A 21292-nucleotide genomic window follows, 5' to 3' on the forward strand; every position below is an offset into this window, starting at 1 on the left:
AAGTCGAACCTAGTTTTTAAAAAAACCAAACTGAATTGAACTCGAATAATAACTTCAAACTTCTATTGTTAATAATTCTTATTCCAAAATAGTTTAAATTCCAAAGAAATTTTTAAACTGATAAAAAAATTCAAGTACGTTTAACGTTGCAAACATAAAATATTATTGATGTTTATTTTCAAATTTGTATTTCGTCTATTGTCTATTTTATTGACAAAAAATACAACCGAATTTTATAATTATTTATTGTTTTTACACATTGTAGACAGACTTTTTTATTTTATTTTCAAGTTTAAGATGAGCGCTATTTCTAACGTGGTAGATACCTTATTATACATACGTCTAAAAAGTTAAGCACCATGTTTGGATCGCTGTATCAAAAATCGTTTTAGTGTATCGATATTTAATTATATAAAATTTGTTAAGAATATTGCAATGCCAACAATTAATGAACTAACGATTCAAAAATTTTTCAAATTAATTTAATTTTTAATCTTATAATGAACATGTTGTTTTATTATTTCCCCATTTACACGTATTTATAACGAATATGGCAACATAACTTCTCTGTCGAATTTTGTTTTTCTCATCGGAATTGTCGAAAATAAGCGTGTATTATCTACTATTATTAAATTTTAGAACATGATATTTATTTTTGAACTTAGTTTTAGATCTCCGTCCTGGGATTCGACTTAAATCAAATTTTTCAATAACTAACTGTTAGCTAGAGAAAATTTGAGTTAATAACTATAAAATGACATACGGCTATTTTGAATTTGTATTATTTAAAAAATCGACGCTTCTGGCTTGCTTGATAATATTAAAATGATAGTCGACATTCATTATTATTTTTCATAATTTATAATGTGCAATTGGTCGTTAATCATTACATTATTCAGATATAACACTTATTCGAGAATTTGTCAATAATAAATAATTATAATTATTTATATTATATTAATTTAAAATAACAATGGTTATAATTAAATTGTTTTACTGATATATCTCTAAATAAAAATCTGTAAAGAAAAGTGTCCAAAATATTACAATTTATTAAATTATAAATAACTCAAATTACCCTAAGTAGTACTTACAATTTACTTATATTATTTGGTTAGAATCAGTTCAGTATAATACAAAAATGTTGATATATAGGTATGGTTAAAAGTTGAGTTCAATGTTCGGTTCAAGTTCCGACATACGATTAAGAAGTTTGGTTTGAATACGGTTTGACTTACGATTAAAAAAGTTAAATTTGAGACCATATTTTCAAATTCGACCAATTCTAGTTTATACAATAATATAGTATATTTTTCAATCATATGGTGTTATTAATTTTAATTTTCAAAATTGTCGATATTATCAATGTCTTCTTCAATATTTTACATAAACGTAATATAACTTATATAATACAATAACTAATACATTTTGAAAATCATGGTAAATTAGGACAACTAGTTTATAACAAAATTAAGAATCATGTTCAAGTATGAAATATATTTAGTTAAAATATTGTACAAGAGTTAAAAAATTGAATTGATTTAAGATGATTTTTAAAATTTTTTAAACAGTGGATGTTCGTAGCCTTATATATTATGGTTTTAAAATGTAATCATTATTGTTTAATTTAATAATAAATAATGTTAATATACATTTATTATTTTTAATTTAACAAATCAATAACAGTAACCTATTTAATGAAATTTATACTTGAAATCCATTGTACAGCAGATCATTTACCTAATTGTCAATTTTTTTTAAAATTTATAATTCAAATAAAATAGTAATGATATTAAATCAGATGTTTTATGAATATACTTTAATAAATTGTATAATTTATAAATTTATATTTACTCTATAAACATTTAAAAAATTTAACCTAATAAATTAAGTTCTAATTTATTGTTTGTGAATATAATTTATTATTATATAGTTCGTACTATATTGGAATATGAGCAAAGCAATCGATGTTTATATTATAATTTCTTATAGTAGGTTATCATAATCCCCAAAATGTTCAAGCTGAATATAAGAACTGACCAAAGGATGTTTATCAATATTATTAGTATTATTTTTTAAGTGTATAAAAATTTTAATTAATTTATTTTTACTTATGGTTTATCTGTATTTAAATATGCTCACACTTATTTAAATGTTAATGTAAAATAATCACAAATTAGCTAGGATAAAACTATTAACATTAATGTTATTATACATCATATATAGACAATAATATTATTATTACAATCAATTTTAAACTTACTAAATACATAAATTGATTTATATTAATAAATTACATGTTTAGATCTTTAAATGTATCATATCGATTACATTGATTTTATTTTGTTAGTTTATTTTTGGTGAAATTTTCCAAATTTATTTGAATTTTTTTTTAACTATTATTAACGATATTGTTATACAAATTTATTTTCGTTAGTAATTCGTGGGCCCAAAGGTAGACAATTTTACATTATACAAATACAACATCTGTTTTAAAAAAAATCAATTTTGAATCGAATGAATGAGAGAACTAACAATAAATACCTAGTTTACTTTTACACTAAATAGTCATGTATATTATTATTTTCTCCACCCATTGTGATTTTCAAAATATTTTGTTTATTTTTAAGTTATTCATCAATTAAAAACGATTAATAATTGACGGAAGGGTAAATACATTTTATTTTCTTAATTTATAATTTTTACCAATTTTGATTTTTTTCTATGTAAACAGATGATTATAACAAAAAAAAAAAAACAACCATAATAAGTATGTAAATTAACCAATTATCACATGTCACATGATTTTCGTAATTATTGGTAATAATATAATTATGGTTTAACTGAAATAATACACAAGAAAAAAACCTCAGTTTTCAAAACTAATTTAAATTTAAAAAACTGAATTTAAATAAACGAATATCATCATGTAGATAAGTATGAGTTAAACATTTTACCTTAACATTTTTTAATATGAATTTTTTTTTATAATCGATATATGTTGCCAAATAATCGCAAATTGTTACATGTAGTTAGTTAAATATATAATATTATATAGTACTTATATTAGCTATGTTGCGTACGTTAAACTAGAAAGTTCGCTATCAAAATAAGGTATACCATGTCATATTATTATAGCTTTCAATGAATTTAACGTAAAGATTTTATTGATTTTCAACTTATTTCATGCACAGAAGAATGAACCTTGCTTGAAAGTGTATTTTTCAAAAATAAATAAATAAGAACTTTTTTCTTTTAAGTGCACTGTACCACACATTTAGAAGTTAAAAATAAAATTTTAAAAGCAAAAAGAAATGATATTTTTAAAGTACCATTGTATTTTCCTATTGAACTTTTCTTCGTATAATTTTCAAACAGTGTCAAACGAATTGATTCTCAACACGAAACTATGTAGTTATTGATAAGAACAGTAAGTTGTGTAACTTGTATGGAGACACTGTCAAAGTAGTTTTCAAATTTTCTTTATGAAATCCCATTCAAACTGAACCAACACTGCTACCGACGCACAGTCACTGACAACGTTGTCAAAAAAAAAAAATATATAAAATGTGTTTCAATCTATTGTGTTATTGACCACTTCTATATTTCTACCTACAGCGACTGCAAACCAACAATATGTATAACCAAAGTTAACGACTCATGTATAGCTTTGGTCAGAAATTAACTAAATGCAATTGTCAGAGTTGATAATTATTTATATTTTTAATCGCATTTACAAAACATCAGGTATAATTTTATTATTCATATTTATTTTATTGTGGAATCAATTATTTTTGAAATTATGTATTTTTTTTATTTTCTATTTTCAAAAAGATACATAATGGAGATATTTACAAATATTTATATACTTTATGTTTATAAATCATTTTTTTTATATATGTAATAACTTATAACTGCCTTCTCATTTAATCATTTACCAAGGCCACTACATATTTAAATTGTGCGTCTTATTTATACATTCTATATTATTTTTTTTTAATAAAATGATTTTCTGTAAATTCGTTCCAAATAATTTATATGATATTCATAATTCATTATTTCTAAATGTATTGATAAAATAAGAACTCTGCTCTTCGACATTAATTAATTGTTTTATTTTTTTTTTTACTTTCTTTTTATTATTATTTGTTTCTAAACAATGATTATTCTAATATTTATTAAGCTTCATAAAAAGTATACTATTTTATGAATAATGATTCAATCAATAAATTTTACTATGAAAGGAATAATAATTCTTACTTGTAGATTATAGACTATCATATTAGTTATAGTATACGATATAGAGATTCATTTAGATTAAAATTACGAATATTTCTACTTAATATTATAATTTATTGAGCGTGCAAGTTCAAAAATAAAAATATGATAATAATAATACCTAATAAATAATAATATAAATTATGGAATATTGATATTTTTATATTTTTTGACACGTGACCTTATATGTTATAAGTATATTTAAAAATAATTATTTCTTAAAATTAATTAGTTTAGACATTAAATAAGTATAAATATAATTATTTTCCGTGTACACAAAAAGTGCAAAAGTAATCATATATCTTTTAATATTTTAAATGTTGGTGTTTTAATTTTTAAGGAGGACAACTTAGTATATCGTATACTGAAGTATTAGTTAGTACTTAGAGTTTGGAAATGCTCAGTTAAGTAGGAAGATCATAGTATGAAATTATGATAACATTAAAAAATGAAAGTTTATTTGATATAAACATATCTAAATTAATGTGTACTATATAGAATTATAGGTATTAGAATTAAGTGACGCATTGGTAATATTATTATCCTAAACGCTTAAAATAATAATAAATCTCTAGTTTTTTATATGATATGTTATAACTAATATTTATAAAATATTTTATTTAAATAATATACGTTTACTTACATGAAGACAATAATTGTAAGTAAATCTAAAAAATATAGTCAATATTTTTTTTCTGTATGGTTATTTTTTGAAGGTCAATCACATAAAATGTGATTGATAATAATAACACCAAATATATTCTAAGTGCTACAGATAAAGTGTAATATGATATAGTTCATAAATCTATTTTTTTCATTTCATAAAATAACTCATTTTTATTATTATATTACCTAATCGTTTATTGTCGATAATATTAAGTTAATATGTAACAATAATTGCAGGTAAGCATATTACTTGAAAACTAAAATTATGTGTACATTAATAAAATACCAAAATATATTTGTTTATATTATATTTAAAATTTAAAATATATTTGCATACACATGAAGTGTTGGCATTTATAATCGTATAATAGTCTTATGCAACATATACCATAATTTTTAAACCGAAATAAATGATTGATTACTCAAATTCTAACATAATATAAATAATTAAATTCAATTATTTATGATGTTTTATTATATAGATATGTAGAATTTCGATTATTAATGTGACAATATAAGTGTAAAAAAAAAAAAAGAAGATAGAAATATTAATATTTTAAAATTATATAAACGTTCAACAGAACACTATTAAATAGTGTTTAATATTGTATTATTGAAAAACCAAAAATCAAATGATACTACATACTTAATTTAATTGACTGATAAATTATAAATTATAATTGTATTTGGCCTTAATAATTCGTATTACAGGGCTAAGTCTTATAAGAAATCAAGTGTACCTATACACAATATTTATGGTAACAATTTCATATGTATATATTTTTATTTAAAGCGTTTGTAATTATAATTCATTTTCTAGTTATCGAAAGTCATATTTCTTACATAATTGTTAAATAGTATATATTTATATTTTGTGAAGTATAGGTATCTTTTTTTTTGTCAAAACTTATCATATTAGTTTCAATTGTTTATGTGAAAGTTTTTTTTTTTTAATTTTATCGTATTATTATCAATAGATATTTTACTGCAAACATTCAAACATTTCTCTTGTTATCAGTCATTTACTTTCCCATAAAATATAATATAACTGTTTACTATAATTAAATTAATTAAAAAACATTAAGAAAAAAAAGATAAATATTATAATCTAAATTATTAACACTAGTTATTACTTATTAGTTATTATGCAGCTACATTTGTACATTTAAATAAATAATAACAATAAAAATAATAATAATTAATAACGATAATACCTATATTCATTATGTAAGTACAAGAGATAAATTGTTAGTTAACTTAACTGATTTGCCCATTTTTTTATTCGCGTATTTAATATATTTAAAACAGCTATTTAATTTTAAATTATTATTATTTTCTATTTTGATTTTTTTTTGTACAGATATAGTTTTACATAAACTTTTTTTTAATAAATTATTTTTATTTAATTTTAAATTTTAAGTTTATTGTAAGTTATATACATATACCGTAATTCAATGATTTAAAAATATAAAATTATTAAATGGATGTTTTACCGACATGTATTGTCTCTGTTTTACAAACACATAATATGTCAAATTCTAAGTTTAGATGAATCTTATTTTCATATTGGAGTAAATTTACCTACATTAAATGTAAACGTAAATGTAAATGTATCTAGCCCCTTTTAGGATTTGTATGATATTTTAATATTGAAACGAATTATGAGCTTTTTAAATATATTTTCGTTTGTATATTTAAAATAGTCACAATGTTCTTCAAAATTAAAATATAAAAAGAAAGGCATAGACAATGTCCCTACATTTAAACTTAATTAATACACCAATATACTCTCGTATTAAAAATAATGGATTAAAATGCATTATTTTCAACATTAAATTTGTTATTTTATGCGCTTGTAAGATGCAGCCATTACAGCCAGTACGCTGAACTTTTAACAGTATTTATTTTAATGCTTCATTGCTTTTAACTTTTGGTAAAATTCCAGTGCATAATAAAAAATAAATATATAAATATTTTTGGTCAAGAGCTACAATTTGATTTAAATTGTGATTATTTCATAAAATTTGTAATATGCATGCTTTCTCAAAATTATAAATTTATAAATGACTAACATGACTCACAAGTAATTCAATATTACCGTATTTCTTAGTAACAGCAGATAATAAATAAGATATTTCAAGTAAAACTTCTTAGTGTGCATTTTTATTATCTATATTTTAGTAGTTGAATTTATCTTTTGCAATTATTATTTACACTACGGATTAAGGTCATTCGAGTGGGGTATGTATTGTGCACAGGGCGGTGGTCAATAAATATAATCTCTTGTATGTATATATATATATGTAAATAATTGTTAAAGGTATACCACGATTGCATGTTAAAACAACCGTTAACTAAGAAGTAAAACCTTAAACCACATATGCAATAAATATATAAATATATAATAACATAGTGATATGAAGACTGAGTGTAAACTAATTTATACACATTTTTACAAAAGGTGCCTTATTAAATTGGTATAATTACTGGTATTATTTATATTATATAGAGTTCAGTCAATTTCACCTTAAGTACTATACTGTAAAAGAAAGCCTTAAAAGTGTGTGAATTGTATATTCAGTACTTGGTTTGGAACAATATAGTGGACTGTGGTGTAATATATAATATTGTAAATATTATAAAGCGATGATCAATCGTTGCATTTGCATAAAAATATTGAGCAGGAATCAGATTAAAACACACTGACTGAAATGTATTTAATTAATTTTTTGTAACTTTTGGTTGTTTTTATTTTTATTAATTAGAACCCACAGATAAAATGGAAAAATTACCTTTCTAATGCCATGAATATCCATGAAATTACTTTATAATAGTAAAATAAAATAAAATAAATAAATAGATAATGAATATGAGTAATGAATATAATATAATTCGTTATGACTGATAAGTCAAAGCTAATATAAAATATAAGTTAAATATTTTTATTAACTATTTAAATGTTACTTTTATATACTATAAAACAGTGATGCCCAAAATTTTTTGTTTGGCGTGCCACTTTGGTAAACTATCATCTCCGAGTGGGCCACCTAATATAAAAGTACAACGATCAGTGTATCAACAAATAAAAAAAAAACTGATTTATAAATTTGTGACGGGCCACACAGAATACCTTCGCAAGCCACATGTGGCACGCGGGCCGTGGATTGAGCACCACTACTATAAACTCATATTAAGATGTAAATCGATATTTTAATACTACAAATACAAATAAATTATTTCCAATAAAACAAAAATAAAAACTAATTTTTTTTTGCAGCGGATGAACCGGTATCAATTTGATGAATATTGAATACCTAATGTGTAGGAATTATAAGGTATGTGAGTTACATTGAAAAGCGTTAATATAATGTCATAGACAACCTGAAATAGTTAATAACTTTAGGTGAATATCAATAAGATTTATGATACACATATAATGTTAATATGGTCAGTGGTTATTTTTAAATAAACTATTATAAAATACGGCTTAAAACATTTTCATATCATCGCGTAAAATATTTATGAAATAATATATTATAATAATTATTGAATAATACGTACCTATATGTTTTTTCCGTATAACTTTTCAATGATAAATTAACGATATTATTGGGTTTATACAAACTTATAACATAATACAAGTTTCAAAAACTATTAGATAGTAGCAGTTATATAAGTATTAAAGATTTTATATTTTGAAAATGTATTCCACTTTCATCAAAAACAGTTTTTATTCTATCGTACATTTAATATTAAATATGTATACAAATGTATATTTATTCAAATAAATTATCGTTTATGATAAATACCTATTTAAGGAATGTATATTTTAAGTGTATTTAATAATTAATATATTATAAAGTATATCTATAAATATATTAGTTTATCAAAAACAAATCGATTTAATTCGAGATTTTTTTTTAACACCATTAGACGATTAAAATATTAAAAAGTTTCTTTGTTTTAACTTTTGTTCGTGTTATCGAGAAACCGACTTTTAGGCTTAAAAGTAAAATAATTAAGGATTTATTTTAGTTATAAAAATCCGATACGTTGATTATAAATCATAAATAAAACATTTTATAAATATCATAATTCATAATTAAATGAGTTAGCTTTTACGATTTTGTTTTTTAATTAAAACCATTTACTTTCAATAATTATTTATATACATTATAAACATATATTTTTATTTTTATTTTGAGTGACCTAATCAGTTAAAGTATCAATCGAATAATTATTATTATACCTTTGTATAGATAACAGATAAAAAACTAAAACAGTTGAACATTATTTTAATTATTATTATTTTCTAAGTATAAATGTGATGCGATATGAAATTAATCATTATAATATATAATATTCTTCCATACTATTTGTATTGCATACAATCGCAGTATCGCATGTCAGCTTTAAAGCTATACAGTAAATTATACATTTGTTTTCAGTAACTAACTTGATTTCTTTCTATTTGTGATATTGATATCACGTGTTACAATAATTAAGAATGAAACATTAAACTCAAAATTATATGTACTAGGATCACTGAGTTGTTTAATTGTTTCGCTTTTAATGCTACGGTTGTTGGTATATTATTGGTTTAATGCAATATATCAACTTAAATATATAAGCAAGGATCTCATTTATTTAATTATTAATTTAGAAATATAATTTAAAATACAAATGTTTAATTTTAATATTACATAGAAATTAGTATAATGTTGCTTATGTTTTATATTATATTCTATACTAGTATAATATAATTTTTATTCCATAGTTGCAACAATAAAGTTAGTTACATTTTTCAATACAATATTTATGACCTATTAATAGAACTTTTGGATAAAATGTTGGTTAGATTACTAATTAACAAAATAAACGTATTTAATATTCGAAATTTAACAATAATGTAATTATCTAAAATGTATTTGTAGGTACTCAATATAATATTATGCTTATATGATAATGTGTGTTTTTAGTTGTGTAACTATTTAATAAAAATTGCTCTTTGTTTTCTTATTCAATAATAACATAAGACTTTTGATATTATAGTATACATTATTACAAAATATTATTCCTCTTACAATCACATACAAATGTGTTTATTAAACATACATAATGTTTTATTCTTTGTTGTAATTCATACATGCGTTATAAAATATTATTGTGCAGTATTTACGGCCAAGATATAATTTGTGTTTCTATATCATCATTATTCAGATTTGAGAATATATTTTACTTTAGAATAAATAATTCAAAAGCAAGTGTAGTAAGTCCATGATAAACGGCGAGTAAAATTTTTAGATTTTCAAAGGATTATTTGACCTTTGATGGGCGAGTGGTTTTATGTTAATCAAAACCACCTACATTCAAATTTCAGTGAAATAATAGTGTGCAAATTTAAATACGAGTACTAAAAAAATGTAAATGTATAAAAAATAAAGGAACAGGGCAAATTCAAATTTGAACTGTAATCGTGTATAATGAAATAATTATGTTTTAGAAGACGTTGTGACCGATAATATTACATCGTACCCTTAGTATGAGATCACTGCAATTGAAATTTTCATTTTTTTAGATAAATGTAATAATGTTACAGGACGATAGCTATTTTACCTCTCAATATATAATATGATATACTGCCACAAATCGTAGCAAAATCAACGTATTTGAATACATTTTTGGTCAGTATTTAATTAATTATTTTTTTCAGTAAAAGAAAAATAATACCACCATGTTGTGACTTGTTGCATTTTTGTGTAATTGTATATTTTTTTTTATTAGTTAACTTGAAAAATCATGGCTTCCCCATTTTGATTTGAAGCGTTTCTACTTAATAATATTATCAACTGAATTTCAACTCACGAAAAAATAAAAACAACCACGTTTCGGTTTGTGGCATGGTCTCAATAATGTGGGATATCTATTTTTAACCTTAATAATTATTGAGTTATACCAATATAAATAAACAATACTAAATACGTAAATGTATACCCTATACTACTTGTGTACCACATTGGCGTGTCGCTTGTTAACACAGCGTGAAAAAATAAACTTTAAGCATTAGATATGCGCCCACGACGTTAAAATCAAATCATTTTGGTATGTCGAATAAATGTGTATATTTTTTAATTATTAATATAGTATCAACACTCGACAAACGGCAAAGGTTAACGCGAAAATCACATTACACATTTTCGCGTTCGGTATACTATATAATATGTAGGCATGAATAACACAACATCCGAAAGTGGTTTTCTCGTTCGGCATCTATCGCCGCGCCCTTCCATACGATTTCCGATTCCATAGGACGATCCACGTTACGTATATCTGCGTAGGTATGAATTATTATTATTATTATTATTATTGATATTGATATTATTATTATATTGTTTTCACTGAACTATTTCGCTCAGATAACGCGTCACTGGTGGCGGTGGCGGACGGACGGGCGGACAGGCCAACGTATATATAAGATACGGAAACAGACCGGTCATTCAATGCGCACACTGTGGTTATGTGTTCAACATATTATAGACCTACTTCGCAACACTGTCCGTGTCTCGCATATGCTGTTGCTGCCGCACAAACGACCAGTCCTCGTTCATTCAGTCCGTGTATTTCGGTTTAATTTTCGATTGGTCGCGTTTCACGTTTCCGTTCAATCCGATTTCGAGTACGGTCGTTCGTATTTTTGTATTCAATGTGTGCAATAGTATATGTATTTAAATTTTAAAATATTATACTATAAGCTCACCATATACACACATAACCTCGCCATAGTCCACACAGACTTCTATAGTAATACTTTGTTGTCGACTCCAGCACATGACGGTCAACAGTGAGGTCCAGCAGACTCCAGCGCAAAATATGGACGATACGGAATCGTGAGTGTACCTAACATTTCATCAACGCATTTTTTCACAACGTAAAAGACTAGATATTCAGATTGTTATTTGTTTGAAAACTAAATAAAAAAATGGTATATCTTATCATCCACCGCACGTTTTATTCAATCATTCAATTTTTTGTTATTCATCCAATCGAATATTCAATTACAGTTTCAGATAGTTTTTTGTCTTTATTTAGGGTTTTATTTTATTTGACGTTATATAATACATGTCAACTTTAAAAGACTGTTGTGTGTGTCAACGTGTTTATACCGATACGTTGTGGTCAAGTGATATTATACTATCCGATTGGAGCCGACATTTTACTGACATAAATTATTTGTTTTTTGAATACCGTTTCGATTGCCTTTAAATATTCGTGTGGTATTGCCACGTACATTATTCATGTGTGTATATGTATACCATAAATCAGACATAGAACTGTGAACCAATGTTATCGACTTTGATGAAATAATAATAATTGTTACACTAACCTTCAATAAATCATTAATCTGAATATGTGATAAGTTTATAAACTTACACATTGTTACTGTGTAGTCATCCAATAATATGACTGATCATATAATGTTATTGTATTTTACTCACCGCGTTGTGTAAGCATTGTTAATTAGATATTATTAGCTAGACCATGTCTTACAATATTTTTAGCTTATAATAAAAACCAAAAATTCCGAATATCGCACATCAGTGAAATGTAAAATCGACTTTCGTCTAATTTTTATATCATATCTTGTTATAAAAGAATCCCCAGGTCATCATGAAAAGAATCAGAGTGATAAAAAAATTACTTCAAGGATTAAAGGGTTAAACGAAACGATAAAGTAGTCAGAAAGGGCCTGAAATTAAAAAAAAAAAAAAAAAAAAAAAAAAATGAAATGAGCGTGAATCTGCAGTGTCCACATACTCGTAAAAAATAAATATAATACGGGTATATCCACTAGAAAAGTGAAGTCCTCATAACATATCCTCTCCAGCATTACGTAAGGAGAAAACGTTGAAGTGCTAAAAAAGAGCATCATTTGAATCCTTTCTAAAAAACTTTTGAGATTCCGCCACGCTAGCAATGGGATATAAAGCTCGATTCGGGGATAACGGTTTTCACGAGTTGTTGAATGAAAATCGACATAATCTCTACGCCTATTCTTTACGTTGTAGCACATCAAAGTCCGTAGACACGATAATAACTTTAGAATACAATGATTGTAGTCATAATACGTCATCGAATAGTTCTTTTAATCAACATCTTAAACTTATAAATTAAATTTAATATACATTACATGTGAATTTAAAAGTGATAATCTTCGAAACACTGTACATAGTACTGTTTAAGGTTGATTGTTGCAGGTAACCGAAACATCTATAACTCATATAGTCGCTTTAATATGAATTTGAGCGACTCGTCCCATATTTATTAGTGTATTTACCACGCACATTTGTACTTAAGCAATTCATCACTGTCCTACGTATATTATGACTTATTGTTTTTCTTTTTACGTATACGTATTTTCGAACTTATAAAAATCGAAAAGGAGTACCGGGAATTACTAAAAGTTTATTGTAGTCCCTGGAAGTTTATTGGTACCAAATTGAGTGAAAAATTGTCTCCTTTATTCTTTAAAGTTGATGTATAAAAAAGTTTAAAACTCTTAACAGTTAAAATCCAATCTCGAATGTCATATTACAAAGAGATTTGTGAAACGTTTTGACAACGTTCCGCGTAAAAAAAACTGTTCTTGACAGTATCGGCTTTATTTTATAACTTAAAAATAAATTGCTATTTTTGTCCTCATACAATAGTTATTGAGATGTTCACAGCTGCGAATTTATAAGTTTTGGATAACGCCCCGTAATGATTGTACATTTAACAAAAATACATTTTTAAACATAGCGTCAATGTAAGTGTTAAATATACGTGGTACTTTTAACAAATCATGTTCAAAATCGAAAATATTATAAACATTCACATTTACTAAACAATTTAAAAGTTTTGAAAATTGCGAGACAATTAGATCTGTTTCAAAACTGTATAATATAAAATATTATCAATTTCCTTCGAAAATACACACTGAAACACAAATGTGCGTACGTGTATCGACTTTAGAATGAAAAAAAAGAACGTTGATAATAATCAAACTATATTACGTAGGTACTTGAAATGAATGCAAAATTCAAGTCGTTAACTTTTAAAATGACCGAAGTAGAGGTTACATATATACAAGAATAATTATCCTTGACAGAAATAAAAGCTTATAGGCTGATATAAACACATTTTGAACTTAACGTAAATTTGAAATTCGCTCACCGCCCACCAGTGAAAATAAATAATTACACGTCAGTGTTAAATACCGGAAATACATAATTTGAAAAATAAAAATAATAATTTTGACTGAAATTTTACCGCTATAATGAGTATGGCGTGGACATATTATTAATCATCATCGTCATCGTTATAACCATACCTGTTATTATTAATATTATAATAAGTATAGTAATCGGTTATCTTTCGTGTCCACAGATCGTGTCCGAAATGCGTTTTCGACCGCCTGCCACCGGAAATGATCCGATTCATATTCCGGAAGCAGTCCACGGATGATCTGCTACAGGCGTCGGCGACCACCGATCGATTGTACCGAGTGGCCCAGCACCACATGTACGCGTCGGAAGGCGCACTGCTAGTGCGCGGTGGTCAGGACACAGCGGCCACCGTGACGCGGACGTACGACGTGCGGAACGTAACGTCACTGTACCTGGTGGACGTGTATGACTTCGACCGCGACGTGCCCAGACAACTGAGACGGTTCGACGAACGCAGCAGTGACGACGGCGAACGTAACGAAGAAAACGGTAACGAAGGCGGTGAACATAGCGGCGACGACGACGACGACGACGACGACGACTGCGTTGGCAGTGCATGTAGCGACGGTGAATGTGACGACAGCGATAAATGTCGTGGCAGCCGATCGTCTGCGTTGGAAGTGTTGCACGTGGGTTACGGCCGAGACGTGCAGTACGCCAACCTGCCGGTCGAAAGTCTGCGCCGCTTGTTGTCCGAAGTCCGCGCCCGGCGGGTGTGCTTCAGCAACGTGGTGATGACGGCCGATGACGTGGCCGACGCGGTGTCTGCCATGCTCGAGGCCCGCGACGACGCTGACGACCTAAACGGAAACAACGGCGAAAACGACGACGACGACGGCCAAAGCGGCGACGGCAGCGACAGTGGCGTGGACGACGACCTCGACCGCCGGCCGCCGGTGCTCAGGTGCTCGCACGACCGGGCCGACGACCGCCGGGTGGTCGAGCTCATGGACGCCGTCGAGCGCACGTGCGCAGGTCTGCTGTCCGAGTTCAGGGTGACGATCCGCCGGCCGGCGCCGCACGCGTACGCCGTCTACCCGGTGTCCCGGTGCGGGAGCGCGGCCGACTGGGACGACGCGGCCAACGCCGCGGACGCCTCGGCCGCCGTCGCCGCCGAGACGCCGAAGACCTGCTCGCGCTCACCGCGGCCGACTGTTCCGGACTGGGCCCGGCCGCGTACAAGCGGTTGGTGCCCGCGTGCCGCCGGTTGCGCCGGTTGACCATGAAGGCCGCCCGGCAAGTGAACGACGACGGGTTCGTGGCTGTGGCCGGGATGCCGTCACTCCAACACCTCGACGTCGAAGGCCTGTCGAACGTCACGTCCGACGGTCTGCTCAGTGGTAAGTCCGACAACAGTTATACGTTTCCGATCGATAATAGTTCTACTTTTGATTTTGATTTCTGTGCCCCTCCCTCCCCCCCCAGCTCACAAATCGTCACAAGTCGTCGTCGTCAGACACAGTATAATCGTCATATAAATATTACCGTATAATAATGTACGTGTCAATAATATTATACCGGTAAGGTTGATTAGCTCGAAAGTCTAAACGATCGGCACATCTCGAAGTTTACCGACCGCAGTCCAAATTCTTACCCGCCTACAGGCGGTATAAATATAATGATATGACGTCGGGTGGGCACTGCACTAGACGCGTGCTCGTGTGCAAGCGATTTCGACAGACGTCGACTGAGAATACTCGAAAACGATTCGCGCGAATTGATGACACGAAATAAATACTACGAATTATATGATACTCTGCCATAACACGAAACGTTTTTTTTTTCATCAGATTTTTTATCACAAATATTATTACGCGACGCCGTACGAGAGAACCCCGGTAGATTGATATTAAACCCACGTTAATTTTTCGAATTTACTATTCAAATAAACACCAGAGGCGCGCCGTCCAAGCGAAATGGTTATTAATATTTAAATTTTGTTAATTGCGTTTTAACTCATAATCCATATCCGTCCGAAAACAAAACGGAATAAATCAATTTAAATACATTTGGATTCTGAAAAAATCGGAGGATTTATTCGTTTTATGATACTACGTTTTTTGAACAATAGTTATTAGTGTTCACAATTTTCACGACCAATGTTTTTACCCCGATCGTCCAACTTTCTGGATAATGATTATTATTATCACCTATTACCGTTCATAAATTAATATAACGATATTTTCAAATTATGTTAGGCGTGAACACCCAAACATTCGAATTCGTTAGTCATGCGTTGTTATGCAACTTGTATAATAATAATATCAATATATTATTATTATTTACATCACCATACCAAAAAAATCATGTATACTGCAACACCATGAAAGTAAAATACTTTAAGCAAATTCACGAGGACTGCACGACAAACGTCGAGCGAATCCATAAATAATATTATTTCTCAGTATCAATATAGCATGCGGCTTTTCACGAAATTTTTATTCAGAAAAATGTTTTTTTCGTTTTTTTTTATGCGCAATTTCTATACCAATAATAATTGTAACATTTTAATAATACGTCAATGTTTATTTCGAACCCGTCGTTGGTTCCCGTACCGCCACACGACGGTTTGCTGCAACCATAGTTGAATACAGTTTAATAAAAAGTCAGAATAGGTGTTTACGGGCCATAGAATTGTATTCGCAGAAGAATCTATTTACGGTGGGTGTTTGGAATTGCATAAAAACAAAAAAAAAAAAACAAAACCTACACAATTGAATAAAGGCCATCACAAATCGATTTTAACAAACCCGGAACCGTGCGAGCACGTTACGAGTGCATCCTTGTGTATTATATAGGTCGAATATATTGTGTATACTTACGCGAAAGATGTTTTTATATTCTGACTTCAAAGGAATCTTTAAAATTGCACAGGCGGTAGTCGTCCGTCCATATTCTTTTCACGTGTACCATAGGAAATACAATAGGCGTCTGTAATCTATATAATATAATATCGTACATATTCGCCCCGAACAATAAGAATCGATTTTTGATGCACTAGTATAATATAACGTATGATATATGGAGTTTATCTTATGCAATTGTATTCAAGTCCTGTATGATATTGATATTATTGTCTTCGGATGCTGAAGACGACGATTTTTTATTTTTTATTTTTTATAAAATGTCTTATACAATTCTATAATATTTATCATAGTATTATTCTTAATCTCACAGCTAATAATTTGTTTTCGATATTGTTACGAATCAATGGGGTTTAAGGGTGGGTTCAAACATGTAATTATCCGAGTCCAAAACATATAATATAATTCGTTTTATGATATATCAAAATTGTTCTTGTAAATTTATAATTTGAAGATGCAAGTATCTGAAAACATATACACGGATTATACACGAAATGTCGATTCATTTAGTTGTGAATTTTCCAATCGACTCAAAAATGTGTTGCAAAAATAAAAATAATAGATAATAACTAATGTGTGTATCTTCTTCTCATACCTTAAAATATGTTAATTAATTTTAATTAAACAAATAACTATAATATGTAATATTTATCTTGTGAATATTTTTTCACATTAAAATTGATCGGTTTAATCAACGTTTAAAACACGCAATATCAATGTGTCTGGGTACGAATATTTTTAATGATGGACACGTTTTAACAACGGCGTATTTAGAGATTTTTCTCAGAACTTAAGATTATAATACTTTGAACCTTGAGCAAGTCTGGCTATATCACGATATACTGTCATGATTTCACAACCACAGTAATGATAATACGAGACGTTCCGTGTTATTTTTCGCCAGAAAAAAATAATATTATAAAACAAATTCAAAATATTTCAGAAAACTCTCAAACGTTTAAAATAGTCGAAGATTTAATTGCATTTTTGAGAGGACTAATTAAGTTTTTTTTATAAAATGAGTCAATTAATAGAAACAAAAAAAAAATGTATCATTTTATTAGTGGGATTTGGGGGAGTTTTGAATAATTTTTTGGTAGACAAACTCCACCTTCCCTTTCAAATTACCCCAATAATCGACACCATCCCCGATATATCACACGAACGATGTCGATAAAGTAATTGAATTCTTGTCAAACTCGCTCACACTATCTATCTCTAGTCATTAGATTCCAGTGTGATAGTGCAGTTACTGAAGCTGTTGCGTAGACGTTATTGTGTAATGGTAAAATAAAGTGTGATAAAGTCAATTTTAACTTATCGTCGGCTTCTAGATAGAGCCATCTTTTGTCGTTTCTACAAATGTCCGGGGACGAGAATACTCTCCACGCTTTTACTATTTGAAAAATCACTTTGACGAAGTGGCGATTCGCAGGTAAAGGTGTCGGGGAAAATTTGAACCTACTAAAACCAAATCACCGAATAATGTTATTTAATTAAACCGATCTAATATATTACCTTAATACCTAGTTTAATTTTTTTTTTCGCAATATTTTTTTGCAGATGGTCTATATAATCGCATATTATAATATAACTTATAAAATAGTACGGGACGCGGAGTAAAACTTAAAGGTGTAGGTGCAACGTAATGCGTACAACAACAGTTACGTGACGAATGATGATGCGGCTGACGGCAGTTTTAATACTGCTGCAGTCTATAAACGGTGGCTAATACTCCCCGGCCCTCTCCGCAATACCCATGACATGGTCGAAACGGTCAGCGTACAGTTTCACTAAACCGGCGACCGGCGTCATTACCTTTACACCCAAAAACCTGTCGAATGGACTGTTTATAGATTATGCGGCTTGGTACAATAATTATGAAAAACACGCATTTATCTAATGAAACAAAGAAAAAAAAAATAATCTTAAATATTTTCCATTTTAATCATTCATCAGTAGCCTTTACGTATTTTTTTTTAACGGGGAAACTCGATTTCAAAGTGTCCCTAAACGGGCCGTCCCGTCAGGTGAAGTGCCGACGATGACGATGACGACGATAATGTATTATATTTTATGTCACGAAATATATCACAATAAGATATTGTCGACTGCCATTACGATATATATATATTAATAAATCGTTTTTTATTTCGTTGGTTCCCCAGGTCTCGTGAGCGCCACCGGACTGCAGTCGCTGGGCCTGGCCGATTGTCCCTACGTGACGGACGACGTGCTGCGCCGGATCGGCGAGATGACGCAGCTGCGCAATCTCCGGCTGGACCTGACCGACTGCGACAAGACGACGGCGGCCGGCGTGACGGACATGCTCGCCGGCTGCGAGCGGCTCCGCGACCTGGACCTGACGCTGCCGCTGAACGCCGGTTACGTGGCCGCGGCCGCGTCCGCCGGCCGCCTGGACCAGCTCCGCGCGTTTCGGCTGACGTTCGAGCGGCTGTCGTTCCAAGACCACCTGGACGATCAGCCGGCCGACGTCGACTGGCAGCGGTCGCTGGCCGCCGGTTTTCCGGACCGCGTCGAATTCAGCGTCCGGCAGACGTTCACCAGGATCACCGTGACGGTCGACTGATCGGTGAACAACGCGCGAAGTCCGACGTCGGCGCTTTTGGGCGGCGGGTGGCCGGTGTACTCTGACGCGTTTGCTTTTTCCGCTTCGTAGTATCGGTCTGCCGACAAGATTTGCAAACGCTTCGATGACCGACCGACGCACATACAAGTCGAAATACATTACAAAAACCGTATGACGCCGGTAATAGAACATATCGTGTGTGTGTGTGTAATGTGCATATTATTATTATTATCATGTAAATTATTGGTACGCATGACAAATACTATTTCCGATTTGTAACTTTCCGGTTTTTGTTTTTATACCAATCACGTTCAATAATATGATTGGTACCCTTCAACTCGACATACCCGCGCCGTACACATCATACACGAAACACATATACCGTTGTACATATTATTATTATTACGAGTCGGCGGCACTCGCGTTGCAAAAAATTCAAACGGCGTCACCGACTGAGAACTGCTCGAGATTAGTTTAGCTTGTCAGGACGAGAGAAAACCACTCGTCCCTTTGTGTGCCCGTCACCACTGTCGTCGTACGTTCAGATATTGTATAACATTATGCCGCTGACTTTGATCGAAATCGATACACGCACATCTGGTTCCGATTTGTTGGCGAGTGCGCGTCCGCCAGGTTTCCGTGTGATTCAAACGCTGTCGCGCGTGCCGAAGTGGTGCGTCGTACACGTGGGACTTACGTCGTTGTAACTTGTACATATACGGATAACACACAATCATTAACAAATATAACAATATTATAGTTATATCGTTATCGTATATCCATATTTTATTATACTCTACTATTCATACTCACTCCTATATAGCGTAAATTATCTTATTTTACTTTATAATATTGTTGTCGTTATTATTATTTATAATATTTATAACATGTCGAAACTAGTCAAAAATAGTAATTTGTTATCGATAACGATAATCATGTTTTGTTGATCTTACTTTTTTTTTTTTTTTAATTATTCGAAAAATTGTAAGTATTTTAGTTATTATGATATATGGTCATGCGTGGTTTTTTTATTTGTACTGAAATATATTTTGATTACTGCAAAACGATCTGTTGTTCTTTTAACGCCGGTAAGTCAACCGTCGATGAAATAATATGTACACAGTTAATATTTTCTCGTGTCGTGTAATTATCGTATGTTGTTTTTTTTTTTTATCAATTCAGTCAGTCATTATACACGTAGTCCTATAGAATAGGAGTCCTAGTACCCACTCAGTGCAACGTTACAGTATCAGATTAGCTATACAATCATATAAATACAATAATTATGAAAATTACTATCTGTCTAGTAATAAAAATATGCATCACAGTTTCATAAGACTCTGATTTAAATATAATGCATAAAAATAAAAATATATTATGATATTATAATATACACATCGGTTTATTTGTGATTTAAATTCGTATCACATTTTCCATATTACGAATTTGTATATATTGTAATATAAACTAAACGGTTGATCATGTTAAAGACGGGTATATTGCACCGCGGAGTTATAATACGACGTCCTTCGGCTCATGGCGTCAATGGGTATGGTATTTAACATTTAATAGACACGTATAACGATATGGATATAAAATTTGTTCTATTTTGTGATACCGGTCGACGT

The 21292-nt window shown here is 30.0% G+C and overlaps 1 protein-coding gene across 1 annotated transcript; it reads left to right on the forward strand.

The window, feature by feature from the left end:
• Nucleotides 1-11238: 11238 nt before the first annotated feature.
• On the forward strand, nt 11239-20604 carry LOC113557097. Its single transcript, XM_026962406.1, is given in 5 exon segments — nt 11239-11282; nt 11361-11831; nt 14371-15332; nt 15335-15550; nt 19243-20604. Coding segments are annotated over 4 exon segments (1659 nt in total). The 5' UTR covers nt 11239-11282; nt 11361-11772; the 3' UTR covers nt 19665-20604.
• Nucleotides 20605-21292: the final 688 nt, after the last annotated feature.

This window comes from Rhopalosiphum maidis, chromosome 1 (genome assembly GCF_003676215.2).
Source record: "Rhopalosiphum maidis isolate BTI-1 chromosome 1, ASM367621v3, whole genome shotgun sequence".
Classification (NCBI taxonomy): domain Eukaryota; kingdom Metazoa; phylum Arthropoda; class Insecta; order Hemiptera; family Aphididae; genus Rhopalosiphum; species Rhopalosiphum maidis.